Source organism: the organism of the source record quoted next, unplaced genomic scaffold (assembly GCF_019419815.1).
Source record: "Pyrus x bretschneideri cultivar Hongxiangsu unplaced genomic scaffold, Pyrus_bretschneideri_v1 Contig7, whole genome shotgun sequence".
NCBI lineage: Eukaryota > Viridiplantae > Streptophyta > Magnoliopsida > Rosales > Rosaceae > Pyrus > Pyrus x bretschneideri.
Window position 1 is genome coordinate 6,962,186 of NW_025999809.1, and position 18,805 is coordinate 6,980,990.

General features: G+C 35.1%; 2 protein-coding genes across 2 annotated transcripts; one reads left to right on the plus strand and one right to left on the minus strand.

The window, feature by feature from the left end:
• Nucleotides 1–469: 469 nt before the first annotated feature.
• LOC103957320 (F-box/LRR-repeat protein 17) lies at nt 470–4,521 on the plus strand. Its single transcript, XM_009369474.3, has 11 exons — nt 470–1,300; nt 1,623–1,724; nt 1,953–2,097; nt 2,213–2,397; nt 2,529–2,633; nt 3,126–3,223; nt 3,310–3,521; nt 3,608–3,674; nt 3,791–3,876; nt 4,000–4,098; nt 4,201–4,521. The coding sequence occupies exons 1-11, from the start codon at nt 489–491 to the stop codon at nt 4,264–4,266; spliced, it is 1,977 nt and encodes a 658-aa protein (XP_009367749.2). The 5' UTR covers nt 470–488; the 3' UTR covers nt 4,267–4,521.
• Nucleotides 4,522–9,085: 4,564 nt separating this feature from the next.
• Nucleotides 9,086–12,551, minus strand: LOC103957321 (auxin-induced protein AUX28). Its single transcript, XM_009369475.3, has 5 exons — nt 12,085–12,551; nt 10,628–10,869; nt 10,248–10,383; nt 9,573–9,634; nt 9,086–9,469 (listed from the first exon to the last, which is right to left on the minus strand). Exons 1-5 carry the CDS (start codon nt 12,378–12,380, stop codon nt 9,432–9,434), a joined length of 774 nt encoding a protein of 257 aa, XP_009367750.2. The 5' UTR covers nt 12,381–12,551; the 3' UTR covers nt 9,086–9,431.
• Between the last annotated feature and the right edge of the window lie 6,254 nt (nt 12,552–18,805).

The window sequence follows — 18,805 nt, forward strand, 5'->3', positions numbered from 1 at the left end:
AATATTTTGGAAGGATTTGTGTTCTAGTTATAAGATTAAAGATAACAGTGTATTTCTTATTTTTTTTATGCCTCGTGATATTGTTTTCAGGAAGCATATCACGTTTGGATTTTGTATTTACTTTGTTATGAATAACATTCTTTCCAATTAAAAAACGTAAATTATATTTTAGTACATTAGTTTAAAAGAGATTTGAAATTGTTATGCGGTTGAAAATTGAGATTGTAATAAAAATACTATTTTTACCATCTATTCGTATTATCTTTTTAATAAAAATAAGACTCACATACGTTAAAAAAATGATATAAATATATAATAAATGTACCATTTGCCGGTTGTAAAATATAATTTACCATAAAAAAAAACATGCAGAAATTTTTTTCCAGCAATAGCCGCATTTTCCACCCACCGCCAGCGCCATTTTCGTTATTTGAAACCTTTACGTCAGGTTGAGACAGGCCCTCCCTCCGCTCCTTCGCATTATTTTAATGTTTCAAAACCGGCGCGCGAAATCCCGCTTTTATCTCCCGCGCCTTTCCGACCCCCTCACGCGCCTTCTTCCTCTCTCTATATTTCTCACCTCACTCTCACTCTCTCTACCTCCTCTCTCTCTCTCTCTCCCACTTTCTCTCTCTGCACATCTCAAATCTCCAAAATCCAAAACCATGCAGCATCGCCACCACCATTACTCAAACCAACCCCATTTCTCCGCCGCCTTGGGTCCCACCACTCCGTTCGGGTCCCATGTCATCGTCCCCTCCGCCGGATCCGAGTCCAAGCGCGGAAAAAGGCGCGGCAGTTACACCTGCGGCCGATGCGGCCAGCCGAAGAAGGGCCACATATGCCACCTCCCCGCCAACTCCACCACCGATGACTCTTTCGTCGATGAGGCACCCTTCCCTTCTCTCTCGGACATCCGCCCCCCTCCGCCGCCACGTCAGCCCTACTCCCACCTCCGCCGAGCGCTATCGTTCGATGACGATGTGGATAGTTCTGGAGGGGGCGGTTTTGACTCTCCGGACCTTGACGAGTTCGGAGACTCCGGGGACGATATAGATTTGGCTACGGGTTTGGGCGGTCTGCCGGCGAGCTGTCTTTGGGAGATTTTGAAGAGGTTGCCGCCGCCGGGACTGTTGTCGGCGGCGATGGTGTGCAAGGGGTGGAGGGAGACGACGAGGAGGTTGTGGAAGGCGGCGGAGATGCTTAGGATTAGGGTTCCGACGAGGGCTCAGGTCGGTTTTGTTGGATCGGTATTGCAGAAATGCCCGGGCCTCGTGAACCTATCTCTTAGAATGGAAAGGTATTAGTGCTCTATGATTCAGATCTAAGGTTTCACCCAACAGATCTGCTTACAGCGATGAGCTTTGAAGATTAAGCAATCTAAACCCAAAAAATGAACTCGATATGGACTAAAACTGAAATAAAAGAAAAAAATTAAGGGCTAAAACGAAATGGGGTTTTGATGGAATGCAATTGGTAGAGTTATACTGAATTGATTTGATCTATAAGGATTTGATCTGATGCAGCATTGTTTTCGAAATCAGCGAGCTACATTGTAAATTCTTGTATTCTAAATGATGCATCGCGTTTTGGTAATTAATTTGATAAATTCTCTGTTGCAGTGATGTGGATGCAACATTGCTGGCGTGGATTACATTTTCATGCCCAAATCTTGAGTTCTTGGAGATAAATACTACCGGAAGCGCTATCAATCGGATCACCGGGTATGCTTCCTCTTCTTTTTTAGCTCCTATGTTCCGTTCTTCGCAGGTTTAATCGTTTATCTGTTGTCTTGAACAATAAACTATTGAGCTGCTGTTTTATTGGGCATTTAGATTGATATTGTTGGCTATTTTCTTTTTGCTACTCTTTGTTGTGCGGTGTGCATTTGATAAAACAGTGCTTGTGTTGGCTGATTAATTCAATCCCTTCCATGATTTTTAAAACTACAGGGATGAACTGGGTCGTTTCGTTGTTGATAGACGATTCCTGAAAAGCCTTAAGATGGAAGGTTGTTCTAACTTAGGTGGATTTTCTCTCTGTTCATCAAGTCTTTCTACAATTTGGCTTTCGGGTCTTTACTCCCTCTCTAAGATGGTGATTATTTTTCTTTTTACTCTTTGTCTATCGTGTGGTTGCCGATTTCCATTTTTTGTTTTCGATTTATTGTTAAAAGATTTCTCTTTTACTCATTCACATTCCCTTTTCACAGGCTTTCAATTGTCCCAATCTAAAAGAGATATCTGTAGACTTTTCTCACGAAGAAAATGATAATACTGATCTTGTTACCATGGCTGATGTGCTGGCAAGGAATTGCCCAAGGTTACAAAATATACACATTGCATCAATCCGGCTTTCCAACACTGTTGTGCTCGCCCTTACAGCGGCAAAGCTAAGGTTTGCCACTGAATCTGTTTTGAGGCTAATCTTATCATATGAATAGGCTGCTGCAATGATGTTTAGTGAAAGAACTCTCTTTGATCAATGCACAATTAGTCTCATGAAGATTGTTTGACCATGTCATCCAGGGGGTTGAGAATGCTTTCTCTTGTCTTTGGGTCTGAAATCACTGATGCATCTGTTGCTGCCATTGCTTCGAGTTACCAGAACTTAGAATTACTTGATCTGAGCGGGTATGTTTCGTCCTATGGTTCAATTGCAATAGTCTTTGTAGTTAACCTTTGATTGTCTGATATTTTCAATGTTTGATTATTGTGATTTATTGCTTTGCAAAACAGATCCTCGAAATTGATTATCCTAGGTCCAGGAAGGTTGCGATTCTGTTTAGAATAAACGGGAATTCCATCCCTTTATGGAATGACTCATGGTTTAAACCTTTCCACCAGAACTATTAACAGATTAGTAATTAAAAGTCAGATGAGTTGCAATGATCTTTCAAATTGTCACAATGAACCATGAGATGCAATGACTTTTATTGTTGCCTAAAATTTTTACCTTGAATAAACATTTTTGCTGACTCTAAACTTTCAACTGCAGGCTTTCTAATGAAAGCAGAAAACAAATTTGTTTCACGAGCATAGTTGGATATGTATGGTTGAAAATGTTTGCTTCTCTATCCATTCATTCTTTGAGATGTAACGTTTGGCTCTCCACTTTGATTACAGATCTAGCATCAGTGATGGTGGCATTGGAATTATTTGCAATGTGTTCCCTGATACTCTATCGAGACTACTTGTTGCTCTTTGCCCCAACATCAGTTCAAGTAATCACCTAGACCATGGACTAAAACTAGTAATTGATTAGTTTCACATAAGCTTTAGTTGACAAACTATTGCATGTACTATTCAGGTTTCATTCAATTTGCTACTGCGCAACTGCCTCTGCTTGAACTCCTGGACTGTGGCATGACCATATGCGATCCTAATTCTCCCTCTGCTGAAACCAATGTCCGTGAACTCCCTCAAGCATCCAATGACAAAGTACACAACAGTTACCAGAAGCTGATTATCAAACATGCCCGGTTGAAAAAACTGAGCTTGTGGGGTTGTTCTGGCTTAGATGTGAGTTCCTGAACCGGGACAAGTTGATACTTAATTTTGTTCTCGTAGAGTTTCTTTTCTGGTTCTTAATTTTCAATCTAATGCAGGCTCTATATTTAAACTGCCGAGAACTCAATGATCTGAACTTGAATTATTGCAAAAATTTGTACCCAGGTATCCCATTTGCTCTCCTCCTCACTTTAGCTAAGGTTTCTATCAATTCTTTATATGGTGAAAATTTTGGTGAATTTATTCGTATAGTTTAGTGATTGTTGTTTGTATTTATGCAGAGAGATTGGTGCTTCAGTGCCCCAATTTAGAAAATGTGCATGCATCAGGTTGTCAAGAATTGTTGATTGGGGCCATTCAGAGCCAGGTAATCATAAGTTCCCTCTCTATCTGGCATACACCCTTTGATTGGTTTTGTAAGTTCTAATGTCAAATGAAACCCGCGTAAAGAAAGCGATCTGATCTAGCATTTTGATGTATTGGATTGTAGGTTGATAACAATGCTGCCGCGGATAACCAATTACCATGTAAGCGCCTAGCTGATGGCTCGAAGAGGGTTGGGGTGCCTCATTTTCTCAGTGCTGAACAGGTAATGCCTAAACGCTCAGTTTCTCATTCTATGATAGTTCAGAATCATGCCTATACGTTTCTGTAAACATATTCTTTTTGTTTTTGTTTGTTTTCGGTGCAGCCATCTGAGGATGATAAGAAGCGAAGAAAGATCGAGAGGCGGCAGTGCAGTGTGCTTGTGTTGTAAGCAACCTCGTTGGATGCCCATGTTGGTTTCACCAGGCTCTCTGTACTATTACCCTGTCAACATTATGTTTTATTATCCTTAATCACAATAGGGTAGGGTTGGGGGCTGTTGCCTTGTAGAGTTATTATTTGCCTTTTCTTTCAAGAAAACTAAATGTTGTTTTTAGCTTTTAGCTTCAGAACTAATTAGTCCATTTCCAAATTGGAGACGTTGGATTTCATAAACCTCAATTAAATAAAGGGTTGTTTTATTACATTTATGTTTTATTTTTAGGTTGTATCTTAATTCTACTTTTCAAACAATAAACATGTTTTGATGTTGTTTGTTACATGAACCAGCATTATTTCTATAGCAAAAACAATATGTTGTGGAGGGTTACTTTTCTAACAATAAGCATGTATTTTAGATTTTAGCTTTTTAGAACCTTGTTTAGAATAGATTGTACTGAAAATTTGATATTACCCCTTGAAACTATATTTTCCTCTACTAAAACCCATCTCCTTTTGTTTTCTTGAATAAAGCCCATTGACTAGCCTTCAATTAAACAAATTCTTTAATTAAGTTTGACTTTTCAAATTGTGTATTTTTTGAATGCCTAAACTACCCCTATTAATACTTGGATGGGGTTTTTGGATCAGTTACTTGTTATATCCATTTAATTAATTTTATATATTTTACAAAATAATTCATGCCATTCATTTTATATTCAATGTATTAACTTTCAAATTGTTATAACGTGCCAATTGAAAAATAATAATACTAATTTCATAATTTTGTGCATTACATATATAAGTTAATTTACCTACCAACACAACAATAAACCTAAAACAGCTTCGGCTAATATTCCAATCCCTAATACATAAAACAAAAGCTATATGTTCCGCACAATTCTTACCTACAAAATAGTCTAATTTACCTATTACATCAAACCAAAATTTAAAGGGTCTAGTTTACCTTCAAAATGGTCTAATTTACCTACATGATTTATGTGCATTAGATTAAAAGTTTATTTAATTGCCTACAAGCACAAACCCACAACATTCGAACATTATCTAATATCACTAATTTTTTTTTTTTTTGGAATAGGTAAATTAATTTAAATGTAGGTAAATTAGTATAATATTAATAAGTAGGTAAATTAGTATAATATTTTATAAGTAGGTAAATTAATTTAAACGTTGGTAAATTAGTATAATATTAATAAGTAGGTAATTACATGATTCAAAATGCAGGTTTATTAGTATAATATTTTATAAGTAGGTAAATTAATTTGTATGTAGATAATTACATAATTCAAACAATATTATTTTTTCCGTACAAGATTGTCTTTCTCTTTTAAATTTGGGAAATTAATTTATATATGTTGCTAAAATTTATGATACAAGAAAGGTAAAATATCCATATGGATTTAATTGCTCATCATAATTAGGATGAGTAATAACATTTATTGACCAAATTAGGATTCTATGGCATAAGTTGTAATTGTATTGTAATAGTTGGTCATATATTTGTCTACATGGTAGGCTATTTGAAATTTGGGTTTTATTTGAATGTTTAAATTTAGATGGGTTTTTATTTGGAAAATAGGAGTTTCAAGGGTCTATATCTAAAGAACCCTAGATTGTATGTATATTGAATACTTGTGCCACAAGTAACTAAATTTCTTTTATAAGGGATTGTGCCAATTTTTTGCTCAAGTTTGATTCTCTTTAATGCCTTGTTTGCTAGGGATTTTAATTGTTTTTTTATGTTGGACTAGAAACTACTGAGATGTGGTTAAATATACATTGATTATATTCTAGCGTACCACTTTAGTCATTCACAACATAAAGTAAATACAAGAAGTGATAAAAACAGTATGTAACTAAAATTGATATTAATATTGCTGAATATCACAAAACAAAGTACATACATACACACACACACACACACACACACACACATATATATGAATTGAGAATGATCAATAAAGCTCTTATCGGATTGGATTAAAGATGCTTCCTTGTAAAGGTTACAACCAAAGAGACTAATTGCCTTAAGGTTGGTAAATCGATACTACACAAAAGAGATGGTAGCTGAGCAAATTCTAATCAGTTTTAGGGTCTAAAGGAAGGTTTTCTAAAGTTCTAAGGTCTTGGTTTCAAGTAGTCTTTTGATAAGGCAAAATGAATGAAACGAGTAAAAGGCAGGAGCTTTTGGTTTGAAATCTTGTATTCTATTTTGTTGAATGATCTGAGTGTCCTGTACTTTGAGTTATTCACTTGTATTTATAGATCTTTCACTTCTTCCTTCATTGCTTCCTATGTTTTCATTTGAAGACGACCTAGTATTACTTTCCAAAAAGTAATGCACCAATAAGAAAGTAATCCAAAATATATGGAGTTATAAATGTAGATTAGTGTAACTAAGACGGTGATTTTACCTAAATCCATGATCACCTTCTCTCCAAAACACCAAAGTGCTTTGCATTTAGTGCTCTTTGCAATCAAGATGAAAGACTGAGATTTTGGTATCTTTGACAAGTCAAAAATAATCGTGGGCGTGCACTGTTTATTTATAATAAATTAAAGGCATAGCTGCCTAAGTTCTATTTCCTTAAAATTATCATATTAGGCCAAACCAAGGCCCAATAATATATTATTTTGCGTAAACAGACGCTTTCTTTCCATCTTTATTGCATCACATGTATGCAAATTCAAGGCCCATCTTTATTTTCCTTGGAAGATATGAACTGGGAAGTAATTTATGCACTCCAAAATTTGCTTTCACACTCCATATTCACTCATGAGGGTAAGAAGTTTACTTTTGGAATGCGAAGAACATATCCCACTAGAAACATTAGGATTCATCATTCAAGGCTGTTAAAACACCTCCTATTTCCTCCTTATGATTTGGATTCCCCCAATGAGTATGCACTTTGCGTGGATACAAGATTTATGATAAATTTACACTGAGCGATGACATAGTGGATTAAGCCTCACAATGGGGTAGTCAGAATAATTCGGTTCAAATTCGCTTTTGACAATAATCAAACTTACTTACAAATAAATATTAATACCACTATACCGCAATACTAAGTGGCCACACATTGTGTTGTTTAGTTTCATTTAACTATTACTTATTTTGCTATAACATGAGAAAGTATAGTAAACATTAAATCAGATTAGAAATAACAATTCATTTCCAAAGTCTAAGACCATCTCCAATCCTTGGTTAAAACCTAAAATTTTTAACCCATAAACAGTTTTTCTCCTCTAATCCTTATGGGTTAAATTTTTAGCCCGAGATTATTAAAAAATGAATTTAGGATAATTTTTTCTTAAAGTAACTTTAAAAGAAAAATATTATGTAGACTATCCTAATTTCATTTTTATGAACATTTTAACCTAAAAATTTTTAGATTCCGATAAATATTGAAAAATTACTAAAGCGTCACTATGAAACTCGTGGAAAACTATAAAAGAATATGAAACACACAAAATAATTTTTTTTTAATTATTTTAGCTTTTGGATTTAAATTTGGGCCGTTAGAGCTTTTTTTTATTGCTGGATTTGATCATATCAGATCTTAACTTTTGGATTCAATGAATTTATAAATATAAAACTAAAAAGAATGCACATATATGGTGGGTTAGCCCCACTAACCCAAGGGGAATTCTAGGCTAAATTTACCTCATAAGACCATCTCCAATGGTGACCTAAAACCTAAAAATATTTAGCCCAGAGACAACTTTTCTGCTCCAACCCTTTTGGCCTAAAATTTTAGCCTGAGATTATCAAAGAATGAATTAAGGCTAATTTTTTTTAAATTAACTTTTAAAAAAAAAAAATTATGTAGACTATCCTAAATTAATTATATGAACATTTTAACCTAAAAATATTTAAATTCCGATAAATTTTGAAAAATCACTAAATCAATACATGAAAATATTTAAATATATTTTTAACTTATTTTAGCCGTTGGATTTTAATTTGGACCGTTAGATCTTTTTTTTTACCGTTAGATTTGATTATATTTGATCTAAGTCGTTGGATTCAATAAATATATAAATATAAAACTAAAAAAAAAAATATTTGAATGTGGACCGTTGGATTAACCAACGGTCCAATTACCACCACCACCCGATGAAGAAAAGTAGCCGTTGGCTACAGACAAAACTTGACAAACCGGGGGACACACCCACGTGGGTGGGGTCCACCTCGGTTGAATTCTGGTTGAAGGCCTTGCGTGCTGCGCGTGGAGCAAGTGACAGAGGGCAATTGGGCTTCACAGCCCAGGTTTCAGTCACAGAAGCTGGGGTCCACTCCAATTTGTGGCCTAAACTTGGGCTGGTATTTGACCTTCATTTGGGTTTTAGGTTTTAGGTTAATTTTAGGTCATGGGTTGGAGTGAATTTTGGGGGGTAAAAAAGGGGGAATTATAGGTTTTAGCCCATTGTTGGAGTTGGTCTAAATGAGTTTTGGGTTAAAACTCATATTTGTCCTAAGGATTAAAGCAAAATAGAGTAAGTTTAGAACCTAAAATTTGAGTTTTACTCCAAGATATTGGAGTAGGTCTAAGACAATAAATATAGAAAAGAAAAAAAGAATGGTCATGCATATATTAATGCCTCCATAATTAACATGCACATGCTCATGTTCCCTCTATCAACCACGTCCTCGAAGCATTCCCAATTAATATATTCTTCACTCCCACTTTTTTATGACTCCAAGGACTCGATGTTCTAACCAACTTAACGTACATTAAGAAGAATATTTACCAAAAATAGAAAGTTTATTGAATTAAAATAAAAACACACAAATAATTAAATACAACAAATTAACCACATAATTAACTGATGCATTACATTATTATGCTTAAGCAAGCCAATTATTAATACTAAACAAGCAAACACCAAGCCGTCCTTGAGCGTACTTAAGAAAGATCGTTCGATCGAGTTTAAATGGTTCTGTCCATGATAAAAACTCAAATTTTAAGTATCTCACTTTATATAATTACACATATAATGATCAAACCATAACATTAATATTACAAACAAACGTATCCAATCATTCGAACAACCTGCTCAATCCATCTGCGCGTTTCCGGTGGTTTTCGATTTGATTTTCCGTGACCGCGACGAGATCAAAGGAGCAGGCTGTGATGATCATTCGTTACTAGTACTTCAGCTCCTGTTCTTGCATTTCTCCATGGCCCTTGGTGCTGAAATATTCATATTTGAACATGTTTTAGTAAGCTAGTAGATTAAAGAAAGTGATAATCGTGATGAATGGTGGTTGATTAATGATCGAAGATAGATACTAACCTAGTCCAACAGCCTCCTTGCTCTTCATTATGCGCAATCTCTTGCATGATTCAACAAACATTCTGCTTGCACAATTGAACATGTTTAACTAAAATAAATAAACTTGAAGTTGAATGTTTAGGGGGTTCTTGATAAACATGTTGTTTTTGTTTTTGTTTCTAATTTTTAATTTTTAGAAAGCTGAAAACTTGTTTGATAACCAATTACAATTTTCAGAAGAATGACAACTGATTTTAAAATGGAGCCAAATTTCAAAAATTTATAAAAATATTTTTCTGATTTTTCAGTTTTCAAGAAAATAAAATGATAACAATTACTAAATAACTTTTCACGTTTTAAAATTGTAACTAAAACTAAAATACTTATCAAAAGACTTCTTGAACTATCTTAGCTAGGGTTGGAATTAATGAGCTCCAAACACACTTTCTATCCACCTCCTACAATAGGAATTCTCGTAGAATCTCCTAAATTTAGAGAGCGAGAAAGAAGATCCTAACAGTAGTTACTAATATTTTAAATAAAACTTTATTCCTATTGGTCTACAATCATCATCACTCCATAAATTAGAGAGTATGATTGAAATAAATTTTTTTATCAGAGAGCTAAATAACTTTTTAGTCTTTTTAGTAAAAAATTAACCGAAAAAATAAAAAGTATGATTAGAGATGCTCTTACTCCCATGGCACATCGCCAACCAGCATCCAATCACCATCCTTGTCTTCATATGTTGGAATGTAATCAGAACCGTTGAGAACATCCATCAGCTTGCTCTCATTCATGAAGTCCTTCATTCCTTCGGATCCACAATTTCCTTCAATGATTGAAAATTTTATAACATTGCTCCAAGTATCATAATAATTGAAAATTTAACAGACAAATAATGCATTAACTTGTTCCAAAAATATAAGAGAGAGGTGATTCCGCACACCCTTTTTTCTCCTTACGTACTCTTATTTATTTTTAACAGTTAAATTCATCAAATCCAAAAAAATTGAGAGACAAAAGTTAACAAAGTATGCGTAAATCATTTTTCAAAATATAAATAAAGTAGTTACCAATGGTGAAGGAGCTGAACATTTTGGCTAGGGCATCAGAGAGCTCAGGGTAACTCTTGTACATCTTCAAGTCGACCTTGCGAAGGTATGGTGCACCATCCATGCTAACCTTCACCAAAACTGCATTGTTATTGCCGACCTTGTTCATCTGCTCACTTTCTCCGTCATTCGTGCTCTTTTGCACCGCCGTGAACATGTTCTTTCGAAAAGATCGCACCGGTGGCCAACCCACAACTTGTGCCCTATTAGTTAATAGTAACATTAGTTTGCTTTTTTTCTTTGGACAGAAATGATAGAGAATTTCATTGATTATAACAAACACATACAATCAAGCATTACAAGGAGGTGCTAGATGGGTACATTTCTCCGATGATCAAACATCTTGATCTGGAGATAAATCTTCACAAATTGGCATACAAGGAAAACCTCTACTAGGCAACCACAACACAACAACAAGAACCATTAGCCACGAGTAAAGATCTGCCATAAAGAAGGTAAACGTAACAAACCTTGCACCGGGGTGACAAAAGTCATCACAAGAACGAGGCCAAAAAAGGCATCACAAGGACGAGCCCACAAACAACTCGCTAAAGCGATACAACGCAGCCCGCTAAGCAGGACAGAACAACACAAAATGGAAAACTACCTATCCGAGAATGAAACCATCAATCAACAAGTTTATAGCTAATTACTTTTCTATTTTCGTTAAACCGATTATATTTAACATGATTATTTGTAAGCTCAAGTTACTAAGAGTACGTAATAAATTTTATAAAATTCTATTTATGTTCAATTCTCTTCTCTCCAGCATCGGTTGAATCAAAGAAAAAAAAATATACATACATATTCAGAATTTAGTGCTACTAATTAACTAGCTATAAGTTCTATATATAACAACTAATTTTTGCAATATATAATTTCTTAATTTCATTTCAAATTATATATTCTCCTTAAAAGAGGAAGATCTGGAAGCCAAGTCATCCAATAGAGTCAACAAATTTAAGTCCAGTTATTAAGTAATTTGTTTACACACAATACATATGAATTAAGTAATCAAATTGATCAATCTCAGTTTTTATTCATTCTTTCTTTCATTTTTATGATGAAAAAAAATCCCTGAGGAAAGGAAACAGCCATGCATGTATCCAAAACTAGAAGAACTCGCAGAGAAGAAAATCTTAATATTTCAAAAGTAGAAATCTATGAGATGCATGGAGCAAAAATTAATTGGATTAATTCTTGTAATAACCATTTAAATTGACTAGAGATATACATGGCTAGCTAAAAAAGTCCTGAGTCAGGACTCAGGAGAATGACTACATACATTAGATGGCATCAGTTATATATTATTAATCAGGGCCATCATATCAATTATTGAAGGGCAAAAACAGGAAGCACACACATGTTCATTATTATCATTAAATATCAGATCGTGATTATCATCATTATCAACTTACTTGGCAGCAGGAGGCTTTGCTGGATCGGAAGCCGGGAAATCAAGGTTGTTGTTCTTCTCCTTGTTGGTCTTGGACTTTTCAGCACTGCCATCTTTCCCACCAGTACTATTTGCCTCCTTAGAATTACTAGAAAGATTAAGCTTCAAATCCACACAAGTACTAGTATCAGTACTAATATCACTCTCAGTTTCAGAAAACCCTCTCTTCCTCATCACGATCACCTGATCTCCATCACGGACGCCGCCGCCACCACCACCCGGCAACCCTAGCCTCAGCTCTGTCTCTTCGAACCCCATCTGATGATTAACTTCTCTCTCACTCTCTCTCTCTCTCTCTCTCTCTCTCTAAACTCTTTCTTTCTTTCTTTCTGTAATATTGCTAGCTAGCTTGGCTTTTGGTGTTTCTTTGCGTTGATGTTTGATGTTTGATCTTTTTGGAAAAAATAATAGTGTGGGGAACGATTAGGAAGGAGGGGACTGCTTGGGCTGGCGTCGATATTAATATGCGAATGGGTGCACTGTATACCCGGAAATGGGTTCTTGACACGTGGCATACTGCATGAGCTGGCTTTTACAACCCTGCTGGGCTACGTGACGACACCACTGTTGATGTTATCTATCCTACAATTGTTGTGTGGGTGGATGGTGGATCGTGGAATCTCCACTGCGGACAGCGATATGTACATTGTTACTATATTACTAGTTATTCAATATTCACGTAATAGACTAATTATACAACGTAATTGTGTTTAACGAGACATAAAGTTACTAACTTAGTGAGAGAAAGCTGGTGATGATATGAGGCATAAGCAATGAGCTACGTAAAAGGGGCTGATAAGTCAAGATTTTGGTTATAAATTATTTAGATATACAGGACCACTGCAAGTGCAAGCATTGGATCAATAAGTTTCAGAGCTCAAGAAATTAACCCACTTACCAATTGATCTTCTTTTCCACTTTGTTGGGAGAGGGGGAGAGCCAGCCAGCCAGCTAGCTATGTGTATTACTAACTAGCTAGGGTTCTTTATTCCCACTTTTTAGGGCCAACTCTGGGGAAGAAAGTACACAGACAACAAATTCTCTAATCCCAAACGCCCTTTTAGCCCAAATTTTGAGTACTCGCTTTATCCTTTTTCAATTTCATTTTAACAATTTTCGTTTGAGAAGATTGTACTCTCCTTATAAGTTTTTAAGTAAAGAAAATTCACTACTTGTTCTCTTATTAGATTCGACACATGCATGTTTTGGTCAAGTAAATCTTACACTTGTACCTATCAAAGTTCAACTTAATTAGTACACTTCAATTTATAGATCGTCTCACAATTATTCTTTACTATTAGATCGTCCATGCATATGTTAGTTTGCTCTAATTACTTTACTGATTATCTTCTTTCTTGACTTCTAACTCTTTCTTCTTTCAATCTTTTTTCCTCTTCAACCATGATATTTATAAGATATATATGCCGGAAAAGCTATACGGTCGGTTGGTTTTAATTTCTTTTTGTGTTATTAGACTCGTTACATACATATGGCTGGCAATCGTTTAAACATCACCAAATTCATAAGAATTGATAAGTGACAACTTGATCTCTATGTTGATGGCTAACAAGGGATATATGTTATAACCTCTAATTTGTAATCCTAAAATTAATTAATATCCTTCTTTCGCGGTCCCTTATTGGAACAATCAATCAATGAAATTATTCTAAAATTCTGGCTAGAAGGACTTATCAAACTTAATGTGAAGAATTATTTAGAAGTAGACATCTACTCATTCATGCTTAATTTATTGCTCAAAACCCTTAAAGTTGACAATCAGTATGTGCGTCTTAAGAATATTCAAAAATATTACTGGTGAAGCGGTTAAAACTTCAAATGGAAATGATTTCCGACTTTGTTTACCTTTGTATGTTGATTATATTTTGATTTATGCAATTTTACGGTCATTGTGTACAAAGAAAAAAGAGTGTAAAAACGTCACTTCGCCATAATGTGTATATATGTACCACCATGCTTTGGTGTTTTATATACATCCACCATACAATGTTAGTGAAACATGCAAAAAGTAAATGTTGGGTTGTACCCTTTTATCGCTTCACCAAAAGAAATTGTTGGAAGAAAAAAGCAGAAGGTGGTGCAATAATATGACAGGCACTCTCAACTGTTCGTCGTTGTTAGGGCATGCTCACAGTACGTGTGGTGTTCATCATCTGTCTGATGCTATATATATGCACCCTTTGGTGGCCACGAATTCAATTTCATTTTTGTTGCACAAATGGCTTGTCAAATCATAATTCCTCTACAAGCTTGTTACAGCGAGTCGTTTACTTACGCACAAACAATCGAAAATCAATAATCACGAACCAATCACGCGTGTATTGTAACTGACGTTAGCATTCTCCTAATTTGTTTGTAAAAAATGTGTGATGAGCGACCCCTGCAAGTGCACAAATAAATTAAGAACCATTTCTCGCAAAGATGCAATACTTCCATACCAATTTAGCTGCACGGACATCATAACCGGGACACCATATATAGGCTAACCACATTAATATGGGGAGTTGGTAATCGTTTGGTCCTCTAAATGATTTGTAGCTAGTAATTAACCAATGTTTTGTAGAGACACTAATAGATAAAAATTAGCTATCTTCTTGGCTTTCGGAAGGGTGGGCTGTTGTGACGAAGTCACCTGTTGATCCTCTTTTAAGAAAAAAAAAAAAGAAAAAAAAAGAGCTACACAAAATTGATACACTTTATAACCGCATATTGTTCAAACTAAATTTTCTAGAGAATAATGACTTACATGAGATATGTTCACGGCCAACATGACATCTTTGTCCAAGCATACAACACCTAGTGTAAGTTCCACTCTACATGTGATGGAACACTGATTCTATCTAAGTTGCGATCCTACTCTAGGGTTATATGAGAGTGTGAATTTTGTTTGTACAAAATAGATAAATAATTTTTTACAAACAATAAGATAATTACATTAAATGAATCTAAATTACGAAAAGATTGATTCAATTTTAGATACAAATGATGAATCAATTGCATTTTGACTAAAACATTTAAAAACTCTTGTTTTTAGTTGGGTGGTTGGTTGAGTTGAGAAAGAAGTGGGACCCATTAGGCATGCAGCGAGTGAGATTCATTGCCATTGGGTGGGTCGTACAATTGATTTTGGATTTGGGCCCACAGAAGGGAGCATGTGAAGTTGTTGGGTCTGTCACCCTAAGCGTCAAACCCGATCCCATGTGCGGCGCTGCAGGGCATCCCACTGATCCACCTTCACATTTCCTTCTTCATTTGATTATTCTTCTTATTCTTCCCTTTTTTATTTTTATTTATTTTTTATTTCACTCTATAAATTATAATGTCATGACCAAAACTGACCCGTTGACCAATTGACTCGATGTACCAAAAAAGTCGAAGAGAAGAACCTTCATAATTTTCAACTCTTGCTCACAGACTCATCAAGCAAGATGCTTAGAGGTCAGATAGATCTTCTGATATCCAGTCAAGATAGTGTTACATATACGATATCATATAACAAAAAAAATATTCCGCTGTTTACATTTAATGAATAATTTTTCGTTGAGACAAATTATAGTTTGACATATCCGTATCAATATCATTTGTATATTCTTTACAAAGCAATACTTTAAGTTACTTTATCATATATAAGGGGAGAAAGATTTATATTCGAGTGTAATGGAGCGGGCTAGCACACTGTCGTTCACTAGCGAACTTGTCGAACCCTCACATACATTCATGACTTTTCTTTCTAGTTATTTTAATAAATTAATTCTGCATACGTATCAAATTGTAATTTATAATAAAAGAGAAACGTCTCATCATATGTAAATAATAATAAAGTCATAAATAATATAATTCATGAGATATATCCTTCTTGTATAAAAATTTTGAGACTTTGATTTATATATGGTTGTATCACGGCATCATATGCCAATGTACCATATAATTAACAAGAAAAGTTATAATGCAACACCCATCTGCCAAAGTGCTTGATCATGATCAGTAATCATTGTAATTCGATCATCACATTCTCTTGTTAATAATTTTAATTTTTGTTGGTACGTAAACAATAATTATTTAATGATTAAAATCATATATATATATAGTTTATTCCCTTCCTCCTTTCACCACAACTAGATTAATTATTCATTGGACGGTGTTCTGTAAGAATCATGCATGTTAAAAAGAGATTAAAGTCAAATCGTTCGGGATTAGGGTTTGAAGCACAGAAGGGGCCGGTCAGTCAAACACAATGTAACCAACAATATTTTGTTCTCCAATTCTCTATGTATGGAATCTTTTTATTCCCTTAATATATATATATATATATATATATATATATATATATATATATATATATATATATAGCAGCTTCTGCTTGCTGTAGCTCATGCATGCAACATATATATGCTATATACTATATGGCACATATATGATAGATCCACCGATTAGCAGTTTTCTGTTTCTTAATATAACTCTATATAAAAGATTATCAAATCAATGGTTTAACATGACATGAATATTTCTGTGGTACTAGCTTGTTCATTTGGCAACATATATATGCGTACATGCATTGTAACTAGACCCTTTTGTATTATAGAAATATTTATTTATAAGGTGCCACAATTCATATCTAAAGTAAAGTACAAGCTACAGTGTGAACGCATTGCATTATGACTCCATTGGCATTAACGTTGTGTAACTAGTTGGTGCCTTCCTGATGCAGGTCGGGGGTGGTCTCACTTCTTTCCCTTGCTTTGAATAAAGATTTATATGGCACGGGTATACTGTTGTTTCATGTCAACTATGAAATGATAAGTGTTAACTCCTCTCCACATAACATTATATGATCGGCACTGAACACCACGAAAGCAATGTACTAATTGTGAGGCTGTGAATGTAAAAGAGTGCCACATAGGTGAAAGGAGAAACTTTGCAAGGGCTTACAGGAGGTTAAGCTACTCCCGATATTGCCAATTGGTTTTATGGTGAAACCACAACTTTCTTCACTAACTAGTTTCTTGTAAGTTATTCTTCTTGCTCATAGTCGATCCTTGCTAAACCTACCTAATGGAATAGGTATGTATATATAATTTGTGATATTACATAAAGTTGTTCTTACATTTATGAATAACCGTTAGCCGCTGATACAAGTAAGTAGTCTTACGAAACATCACCAACTGACAACCACATGACCCAAGACTGGGCAACTGTTGCCAGTATATAGTTCATAATTGAGTGATGATGATGATACACACACACACACACACACAGACAGTCTGTACGTACAATGTATGAGTGTGAAAAGCTTCACGAAGAGACGCGACATGAAATATGGGTATGCATGGCATGTTATGGCGGCATGCATGATGGGCAAGAACCAGTATACATATTTAGGACCACTCTTCCTTCAAAAACTGGGACGCTCTTCCTTCGAAAAAAGGGACAAGCTCTTCTGGTAATGGGCCTTCTTAGCTTCTTCAAAACCCTAAAACTCCAAAAACTCCAAAAACTTCAAACTTTTGCATTGCATTACACCCACGTGTGGATTAAGGCCCACATGATATCGACATCGATCAATCTTATCATGTCACACGTGTGTCCGTACATTGGTCTTCCAATTTGCCCTATCTCATCCATCATTAAGTACGATGGCCAAAATGCATGGACATGATAAGAGGGAAGTAGCGAAGGCAGGGGCAGAGGCAGACGCGAAGAAATCAATGCTCTGAGAGTCCCTGGCCCAATCTATTTAGAAGATGATAAAGATTGAAGGTGGTAGACCGGATCATCAACTCATCTTGTCTGCAGTCCTTGTCGAGCGGGAACTGATTCAAGACTCCGAGTGTGAAAACAAATGCTTTTAAATATTTGAACTACTAACTCGTTGTATATTTCTTACCGTACTAAATTTAGCTAACCCTAGCTAGCTGGTTGACACAAAAGAGTTTTCAACATTGAATGGCTTAATCGTGACACTTTTCTTTGTCATTTGCTCCTCCTTTTTGCATGCTTATCAGTTCTGAGTTCTTCCTTGATGTGTGCATGTACATATCCCTGTCGAAAACTCAGAATTTGGCTGTCCGACTCCAGAAGTTGCTTCGAACCAGCTAGCTAGGTCGTGTCGGTGGCCGTTCTTCAACTTCTTCTTCTCCTATTTATTTATTTTTTTAAATTGCTTATTTTGTGAATCCTTGATAAAGCATGCATGGTCTTTAGCCAAAAATTGATGGAGAAAAACTCGAATATGTAAAACCTTTTGGTGGAATGGTAATTATAGTAGTAGGAAACCCTTAAGGGAAGGGATTCCTTTTTTTTTTAATTTTTTTAATTTTTTAATTTTTTTTAAATGGGGATTAGTTGTGGAGTCCACACCACATCAAACTTTAACGATCCGAACCGTCTATTTTTCAAGTTGCACCTCATAGATCATCCTTGCAAAGTATTAGCTAAATCAGAAATGTTTAAGTCATCTAATTGAGTTCAAAGAAATTAACGAATACTTTGTTATATAAGAAATAATGAAAATTTATCTTGATAATTAAATAGGCAAATGGTTTTAGATTGAATTGAATTTTTGTAAGGATGATCTATGAAACGAGACTTACAAAATAGACAGTTCGGATCGTTCGATGTGAAGTAGGCCCCACACCTAATCCCCATTTTTTGAAAAAATGGGAATC

Excerpts from the sequence above, each read along its gene's own strand:
- LOC103957321 (XM_009369475.3), bottom strand. The coding sequence starts at position 12,380 with ATGGGGTTCGAAGAGACAGAGCTGAGGCTAGGGTTGCCGGGTGGTGGT. Across the intron at positions 10,384-10,627 it reads GTTCAGCTCCTTCACCATTG|GAAATTGTGGATCCGAAGGA; the intron begins GTAACTACTTTA and ends CAATCATTGAAG. Across the intron at positions 9,635-10,247 it reads GTTGGCGATGTGCCATGGGA|AATGTTTGTTGAATCATGCA; the intron begins GTAAGAGCATCT and ends TTGTGCAAGCAG.
- LOC103957320 (XM_009369474.3), top strand. The coding sequence starts at position 489 with ATGTTTCAAAACCGGCGCGCGAAATCCCGCTTTTATCTCCCGCGCCTT. Across the intron at positions 2,634-3,125 it reads GAATTACTTGATCTGAGCGG|ATCTAGCATCAGTGATGGTG; the intron begins GTATGTTTCGTC and ends CTTTGATTACAG. Across the intron at positions 3,675-3,790 it reads TTGCAAAAATTTGTACCCAG|AGAGATTGGTGCTTCAGTGC; the intron begins GTATCCCATTTG and ends GTATTTATGCAG.